The sequence below is a fragment of the Lucilia cuprina genome, chromosome 4 (genome assembly GCF_022045245.1).
Source record: "Lucilia cuprina isolate Lc7/37 chromosome 4, ASM2204524v1, whole genome shotgun sequence".
Taxonomy (NCBI): domain Eukaryota; kingdom Metazoa; phylum Arthropoda; class Insecta; order Diptera; family Calliphoridae; genus Lucilia; species Lucilia cuprina.
The window spans coordinates 95985881-95995246 of record NC_060952.1 but is presented as its reverse complement, the minus strand read 5'-3'; the positions used below and the strand labels follow the sequence as shown (position 1 = coordinate 95995246).

Below are 9366 nucleotides of genomic sequence, written 5' to 3'. Positions count from 1 at the left end.
AGTTGCTTGTTAAGCAAGCTTGTTTTCTATAGAAAAGTTGCTTGTTAAGCAAGCTTGTTTTCTATAGAAAAGTTGCTTGTTAAGCAAGCTTGTTTTCTATAGAAAAGTCGCTTGTTAAGCAAGCTTGTTTTCTATAGAAAAGTCGCTTGTTAAGCAAGCTTGTTTTCTATAGAAAAGTTGCTTGTTAAGCAAACTTGTTTTCTATAGAAAAGTTGCTTGTTAAGCAAACTTGTTTTCTATAGAAAAGTTGCCTGTTAAACAAGCTTGTTTTATATAGAAAAATTTCTTGTTAAGCAAGCTTGTTTTCTATAGAAAAGTTGCTTGTTAAGCAAGCTTGTTTTCTATAGAAAAGTTGCCTGTTAAACAAGCTTGTTTTATATAGAAAAGTTGCCTGTTAAACAAGCTTGTTTTATATAGAATAATTGCTTGTTAGACAAGCTTGTTTTATATAGAAAAGTTGCTTGTTAAACAAGCTTATTTTATATAGAAAATTTATGTGTTTAGCCAAAAATCGTTTAATCTTCTTAAACTCAAATTAAAAAAAAACAATTTTTCCTTTTTCCTTCCCAAAGGATTAAAGTGTGAAAAAACTGCACAAATTCCAAAAAAGGGGACTACAGGATAAATAAGCTAAATTTTGTAAACAAAAAATCTACATTTGCCTTTATTATCTTGATGATTGTTGGTTTTTGTTTGCAAATGTAATAGCAAATCCTGCAAACACACACACACACACACTGCTCTCTGGAGTAATAAAACATTTTTCACACCTTTAAATCAGTGCACAAAATGAAAACTAAAAACAAATCCTTTTTTCCTTTTTGTTTTGCTATTGTTGTTATTTTTTTAAATTACAAATGCTCGCACCTTAACTGTAATATTTGCAACTAAATAATACAACTTCTATACGAGATTTAGTTTTTCAATCTTTCTCACAATAGCTAGAGGATTGAAGAGAAGGTCTGACTAAATGTCTGTCTATGTGCTGTTGTACAATTTTTTATAGTTCTTTTTGTTATAGAGAGACTTGTTTTGTTGTTATTGTTTTAACAGGCCTTTAGCTATTAACCTAAATCTCAAGAGTTTTAGCTTTATTTTTATACTCCCTGTTATTAAGTTTATGTGCAAATGGGAGTCTATGTGTGTGCGTCTGTTGGTATGAGTGTCATTTTTTTTGTTAAAGTTATTGTTATATTGTTGCTATTAGTTTTAGTTTTCTGTTTTTTTTTTTCTTCTACCGGCTTAACCACGAAAAAAACATGAAAATGTTATGAAAAAAATCACACAATATTAAAACGAACTCATAATTTTCTAACAATAACCTTTTTTTCTTGCCAAACAAAAACAAAAAACCAGGACTAATATTGTTTATGAGCAAATATAACATGTTATAAGCTTGTGTATCTTTTTTTAATTCTTCTACTTCTTTAACTTCAATCTTTAAAACTCACACATAGTATGTGTTTGTTTAAGCGCGTAGTTTGTGTTTATATAAATGCGCGTTAGTTAGTTTTATACTCCTTAAAGGACCCTCTATTTGTTTCTGTTGTTGTAGTTGTTGTCATTGTCTTTTTTTTTTTTTTGTTATCGCCAAGATGTTGTGTTTTTGATATAGTGTCACTTGGGTAAAAGTTCAACGAATTTTTATTTTTGTTGTAAAAAAAGTTGTGTACTTGTTGTTGACTGTTTGTTTTTTACTTTTTTTAATATTTCTCTGAAAACTCACATCTGTTTTGTCCTAGCTGATGAAGTTTTTTTTTTTTTTTTTGATATTTTTTAAAGGGAATTTTTAGTTTATATATTTTTTCGTAGCTTTTTATTGACACTTTGTTACAATCTTATTTTATAAAATTAAATTCTTGATTAAAGCATCGAAAGATGTCAAAAAGGTTGTTTTCTACAGAAAAGTGTCAAGTAAAGATTTGTTTTCTACAAGTTGCTTGTCAAGCAAGCTGGTTTTCTATAGAAAAGTTGCTTGTCAAGCAAGCTTGTTTTCTATAGAAAAGTTGCTTGTCAAGTAAGCTTTTTTCTATAGAAAACAAGCTTTCTTGTTAAGCAAGCTTGTTTTCTATAGAAAAGTTGCTTGTTAAGCAAGCTTGTTTTCTATAGAAAAGTTACTTGTTAAGCAAGCTTGTTTTCTATAGAAAAGTTGCTTGTTAAGCAAGCTTGTTTTCTATAGAAAAGTTGCTTGTTAAGCAAGCTTGTTTTCTATAGAAAAGTTGCTTGTTAAGCAAGCTTGTTTTCTATAGAAAAGTTGCTTGTTAAGCAAGCTTGTTTTCTATAGAAAAGTTGCTTGTTAAGCAAGCTTGTTTTCTATAGAAAAGTTGCTTGTTAAGCAAGCTTGTTTTCTATAGAAAAGTTGCTTGTTAAGCAAGCTTGTTTTCTATAGAAAAGTTGCTTGTTAAGCAAGCTTGTTTTCTATAGAAAAGTTTTCTGTAGAAAAGTTGCTTGTTAAGCAAGCTTGGTTTCTATAGAAAAGGTGCTTGTCAATCAAGCTTGTTTTCTATAGAAAAGTTGCTTGTCAATTAAGCTTGTTTTCTATAGAAAAGTTGCTTGTCAATTAAGCTTGTTGTGTGTCAATCAAGCTTGTTTTCTATAGAAAAGTTGCTTGTCATATAGTTGCTTGTCTATAGAAAAGCAGCTTGTTTGCTATAGAAAAGTTGCTTGTCAATCAAGCTTCTTTTCTATAGAAAAGTTGCTTGTCAATCAAGCTTCTTTTCTATAGAAAAGTTGCTTGTCAATCAAGCTTCTTTTCTATAGAAAAGTTGCTTGTTAAGCAAGCTTCTTTTCTATAGAAAAGTTGCTTGTTAAGCAAGCTTCTTTTCTATAGAAAAGTTGCTTGTTAAGCAAGCTTCTTTTCTATAGAAAAGTTGCTTGTTAAGCAAGCTTCTTTTCTATAGAAAAGTTGCTTGTTAAGCAAGCTTCTTTTCTATAGAAAAGTTCTTTGTCAACCAAGCTTCTTTTCTATAGAAAAGTTGCTTGTCAATCAAGCTTCTTTTCTATAGAAAAGTTGCTTGTCAATCAAGCTTCTTTTCTATAGAAAAGTTGCTTGTCAATCAAGCTTCTTTTCTATAGAAAAGTTGCTTGTCAATCAAGCTTCTTTTCTATAGAAAAGTTGCTTTTCATTCAAGCTTCTTTTCTATAGAAAAGTTCCTTGTCAATCAAGCTTCTTTTCTATAGAAAAGTTGCTTGTCAATCAAGCTTCTTTTCTATAGAAAAGTTGCTTGTCAATCAAGCTTCTTTTCCATAGAAAAGTTGCTTGTCAATTTTTATTCTTTTTATAGAAGAGTTGAGTTTAATAAGAATATGTTACTTCCATCTTTATTTTTAATTCCTTAGAATTCTCTTGAATAATTTCTTATTTTCATAAAACATTGCCTAATGTAAGGCGCTTGTATTAAGAATATTTTCAATAATATATGAGAAATAAGTATTAAAGCATATATTTATTTTACTTGTCCCTACCAATTGTTTAAATGGGACAGTTTGTTTGTCTGCTACTCCTAAAGGCCTTTTAACATTCATATTAAGAAAAAGAAACTTATTTTCTTTATATTACTCTTTCTCACTTTTTGTATAGAAAATTATGTTGTGTTAGAGTCTTTTACTTCTCGTATATCTTTTCCAGATGGACATTTAATCATTCTTAAAAGAACGTAACCATTTTCTGTGTTGCTGTTATTTATTATGAAGAGTAGACATTATTCAAAATACTTCTTTTTTATACTTGTTTTCTTAGTGTTTCTGTAATGGAGGTAAAAAAAGATAAAAAAACGAAATATTGTTACTCAACTAATGCCACCTAAATCCCTTGTTACAGTTAAAACACCTGCTTCTATTTTATGACAAACAGTGGAAAAAAACGCTAGAGAAATTAAAAGAATAAAAAGGTTTCTAGTTTTTGTATTAAATACATTAAGTGGAAATAAATTAAATGATATTTATGAATATTTTGCGAAAAAAAAAGCAAAACAAAAATATGTTACCCGAAAAACCTCTAACAAACATTAACAAATACTTTATGACCTGCTATACTATAGGGTAAATATTTAACAAATATGACGACCAAAAAAAATTCTTAATTAAAAAACTTTCATAATATAGTAACAGCAGCAAGAACAACAACAACAACAAGAACAAACAAAATCATATATTTAACAAAAATCATCATGAATTTTTTATACGATTTGTGTTCAAACACACATGAGACCCATAAAAAGTTATAATTTCAATACACATGTATTTTTTACAACATTTTCACTCATTCCTTTACATTTAGTCACACAAATATTTTCATCCTTTGCCCGCAGCATACGGTAGAGACACGCTTGTTTTACAACATAAAACAACAACAACAAAAACATAGAGATTACAAAAGAGTTCACAAAATGTCAAAAAAATACGAACATGAGAAAAATTTTTAAATAATAAAAAAAAAAACAAAGTAAATGTCATTCAACTTTATTATGTTAAGCGTTTGCATTTTTGCTTGCCCTTTTTCGTCTCTTTATTTATTTCAAGCTTTTTTGACATCATTAGGACGAAAAGAGAAATTTTTAAAAATATTTTAAATAAATAGTGTTCTATATAATTAAGAGTTATTATAAAAGTTTTGAATATTTGTATATATAGCAAATTCTGCAGAAATAAGTCCAAAAAAAAAAACAAATTTAGTAGAAATTTTTCAAATTGGTTCAATATAGGAAATTCCAAAAGTACCATTACCATCAACAAACAAAGACATCATAGATATCTGGAATCTTCTGATTTTAACATACACACGTACACTGCCCCCCGGGGGCATTTTACTTTGATGAAAGACCCCATCTTGGTTTCACCATTACCTCTAGTCTGACAAGACCATAAACTGTTGATGTCATGTCACTCCTCGGATAGTCCTTGGAATGATTTGACATAGGGTCTAGACATAGAATTACCATATTATGTGATTCTACGAATGGCTAGTAAGCTGCAGGACTATGTCCTGGATGATCAGTTCCAGAGGTTGCTTTAAGTGTCTTTGATTTAAACCAAAAATTCGCGGGAAGAGTGAGTTGCAGTTAATGATGGTGATTTCTATAATTTGGTATAAGTGCGGTGCTGTTGCCGAGGACAACAGATACCCAACAGAGAAAATATTATGCGATTAAGCGTTAAAATTTAGTTGGGATCTTGTCAGGCCGTATACCATTAATAAGTCTGTCGTATGCTGTTGTACTGGGTTGAATTTTGATCAAATCACATACAAATGATACCATAGAGTTGTCCATCCTTGCCCAGGTATGTTCAGAGTAAACACTGTTTTACCACATTTACCGCTGTGTGTACTCTGTGAGTAAGAAAAAAGTTTTCGGATTATTTGATGGATTCATACTTCGGTTTAACGGTTTTGTATTCAGGTGCTATTGCCGACTCAACAGAGGATATCCCATCTGTGTGGTTACATCTGGGAAGTTAAGCAACATGGCAGCAATGGTTAGATATTAGATAGTTCAAGTTACTAAGCAAAGTGCACGTATACGTAAATTGTTTGCCGGCGTGTATAAAGCACAATGGGGCGATGGGTGAGTTGTTACAAAAACTCACGAAATGGTTGAAGTTAAGCAACGTGACAGCAATGTTCAGATATTATATAGCTCTAGCACTTGAGCAAAGTGCAAGTATGCATAAATTGCTACCGGCATGTATGAAGCACAATGGGGCGACGGTGAGTCGTCGCAAAAGCTCATCCGGCGATTGAAAAATATCAACGTAAATAAGGCCAATATGGCAGGTGTTCGAGCAAAACACTTCCACATTCATACACATGAATAGACAGACAGACGGACATTGCTAAGTCGACTTCGGCATCTGTAAGGATTTACCCAGTGGTTGAAAAAAATCACTTTGAAAAAAGACCAACATGACAGGTGTTCGTTTAAAGCATTTCGATATTCATACACAAGGATAGACAGACGGATATGGCTAAATCGACTCCTCCACCTTTAAGAATCCACCCAGTGGTTGAAAAAAATCACCTTGAAATACGACCAACATGGCAGGTGTTCAAGTAAAGAACATCGACATCCATACACCCGGACAGACAGACGGACATGGTTAAAGCGACTCCATTATATATACGGATCTAGAATATATACATATACTTTAAAGAGTCGAAAAATAATATTAATATATATCTAAAATTGAAGAAATTTTAACGAAATGAAAAAATTATATCCAAACTAGAAAAAAAAAACATTTATCAAAATTTTTCAAACTTGTTTAAACCTGAAGATAACTTTTGTTTCAAATTTATGTTAATAAATCTAAAAATTTCTATAAAATAAGGAAACAGAAAATATTTGGATAGTTTTGCTAAAAAAAAACTATACAAATTTTGTTATAAATTTTTGATGAAAAACAAACTTTAATTTGCATATTTTGTTTAAACGTTTGTTTTACTATACTACACTCTACTGCTGTTACCTCTAATTCCCTTTTCTTTCTCTTAGAAAAAAAACCGAATAAAATGTTTAGATTTGTTGTATTGCAATAATAACAAAAACAACAACCGAATTCTAGAAATGAGTACAAAACTTAAATAAACGTAAACATAAAGTTTATATTAAAGCATAACATATACATACAAACTCTTAGTTGTTTACCTGTTAAAACCTCCTTGTTTTCCTAACAAGTTCTCACATATTCTCTTCTGCTAACATAACATTTATGTAAATAAATACTTGCTGCTCTCACACGCATTTATATAAATGAAAACATGTGTAGTTTGTTGTCGTTGTTGTTATTTGTTGTGATACAAGTACTTATGAATAAATTTGTTGTTTGTAGAGAGTTGTAGGGAAAAAAATCAAAGAAAAAAACTATAAAAATGAATAGATAAATGACAACGAATTAAAAATATGCTACAAAAAGAAACTAGCAGGAATTTAAATTAGGCATTACAGGTGGTATGAGTAATATTTGTAAATTAATTAGTACTCATACTACCCGTAGTTCCTCCTAAATGTTATTAGAGATTTTGTTTTGTTACAAATATTTGGAAAGTTTTATTTTATCGATTTCTTAAATGTAGCGGCAATTTATGAATAAAAAAATACAAACCGTAATATAGAGTTTATTTGTCCTCATATAATGTTTTTATATTTATAGTAAAAAAAATCTACAATATATAGTTAACAACTATATATACACACAAATATTTTATATATTTTATCCTTCCTTATTCATTTCCTCTTTTTTCATTCATATAATACTTTTCCATTCCCCCCCACATTTTGCTTATATTATGTATTTATATTTATTTATAAAAAAAACTCGTTTTTTCTGTTATTTTTGTAGGATTTACAATCGGAAATTGAAACACATCGTGTGGTTTATGATCGTCTCGATGGCACAGGACGTAAACTTTTGGGTTCACTCACCTCCCAAGAAGATGCGGTAATGTTACAGCGTCGTTTGGATGAAATGAATCAACGTTGGAATAATTTGAAATCAAAAAGTATTGCAATCAGGTAAGTGTGGATAAAGGGTGAATGAAGGAGGGTAACAAAAACAAACATATACAAAATGAAAGGGATAAAGTACAAAAATAACAACAACAGCAGATTGACATGAAGTAAATACAATTTATGTTTTCTTTTATTTTTTTATTTGCCACTCACACCGTTGTCAGATATAAAAAACAAAAATATGTAAATGAAGTAGAAAATTAAATATTGATCATACGCTCCGCAGGACAATGTAATAAGAAGACTTTTTATGGACATTTTATGGGTCTGATATGCTTATGCGTGGGTGTGTATTTCGCTTGATTGGTTGTTTAACTGTATTGGTTTAAGGTTTTCCTTTCACTCATTTGTATGTGTAGGCCACCAGGTTTTTATGTTAAAAAATAAGCGGAATGAATACGTTTGTATATTACGTTTCTTATTTTCTTTTTATACAGGAAATATTTTTTATATTGAGGTTATTTTAATAATAATAAACAGCTGCTTACTAGACCAAACATTTTCCGAAAATTGGCTTTTAGTAATTTTGCAAAAATTAGCTTTCTTTAGAAAGTTTTCCAAAAATTTGCTGTTCTTAAGGAAATTTTCCAAAATGTTGCCTTTATTTAGGAAAGCTTTCCAAAAATTTGGAAATTTTTTTCATCTTTAAGAAATTTTCTGAAAATTTGCTTTTCTTTAAGAAATTTTTCGAAAATTTGCTTTTCTTTAGGAAGTTTTTCGAAAATTTGCTTTTCTTTAGGAAGTTTTTCGAAAATTTGCTTTTCTTTAGAAAAATTTTCGAAATTCTTTAGGAAATTTTTCAAAAATTTGCTTTCTTTAGAAAATTTTTCGAAAATTTAAATTTTTTAGAAAAATTTTCAAAAATTTACTTTTTTTAGATAATTTATCGAAAATTTACTTTTTTTTTTTGAAAATCTATCAGAAATTTACATTTCTTTTGAAAATTTTTCGAAAATTGACTTTTTTTAGAAAATGTTCGAAAATATACTTTTCTTTAGAAAATTTTTCGAAAATTTACTTTTCTTTAAAAAATTTTTAAAAATTTACTTTTCTTTAGAAAATTTTTCAAAAATTTACTTATCTTTAGAAAATTTTTCAAAAATTTAATTTTCTTTAGACAATTTTTCGAAAATTTGCTTTTCTTTAAAAAATTTTTCGAAAATTTGCTTTTCTTTAGAAAATTTTTCGAAAATTAGTTTTTTAGTAAAATTACCAAAATTTTGCTTTTTTTAGTAAATTAACCGAAAATTTGCTTTTCTTTAGTAAATTTTCGAAAATTTGCTTTTCTTTAGTAAATTTTCTAAAATTTGCTTTTCTTTAGTACATTTTCGAAAATTTTCCTTTCTTTAGTAATTTTTTCTATCTTTAGTAAATTTTCCGAATGATTTCTTTTCTTTAGAAAAATTTATTTTCTTTAGTAAATTTTACGAAAATTTTCATTTCTTTAGTAAATTTTCCGAAATTTTCTTTACTTTCGTAAATTTACCGAAAATTTTATTTTCTTTAGTAAATTTTCGAAAATTTGTTTTTTTACTAAATTTTCCGAAAATTTTCTTGTTTACAGTAAATTTTCGGAAAATTTTCTTATCATTAGTAATTTTTCCGAAAATTTTCTTTTCTAGTAAATTTTCCGAAAATTTGTTTTTTTTAGAAAATTTTCCTTTAGTTTAGTAAATTTTCTTTAAAATTTACTTGCTTTAAAGTAACAATTTCATATTGTTATAGATAAATTTTAATCATCGCAACTTTTACTTTAAAATAAACATCATGGTCTATCAATTAAACGCCATTATAATTTTGCTTGCTTTTGCTTCTCACCATCTTACACATTGACAACTATGTCATCATCATACATAAT

General features: G+C 28.5%; 1 protein-coding gene across 5 annotated transcripts in view; it reads left to right on the top strand.

Moving 5' to 3' along the window:
* LOC111681814 (dystrophin, isoforms A/C/F/G/H) overlaps positions 1–7515 on the top strand; it is a 186243-nt gene extending 178728 nt beyond the window's left edge. For all 5 annotated transcript variants that reach the window (XM_046950141.1, XM_046950140.1, XM_046950139.1 and 2 more), the window contains one exon: positions 7339–7515. In XM_046950141.1, the coding sequence (XP_046806097.1) occupies positions 7339–7515 (177 nt within the window). The remainder of the gene's footprint in view (positions 1–7338) is intronic.
* The last annotated feature ends 1851 nt before the right edge of the window (positions 7516–9366 follow it).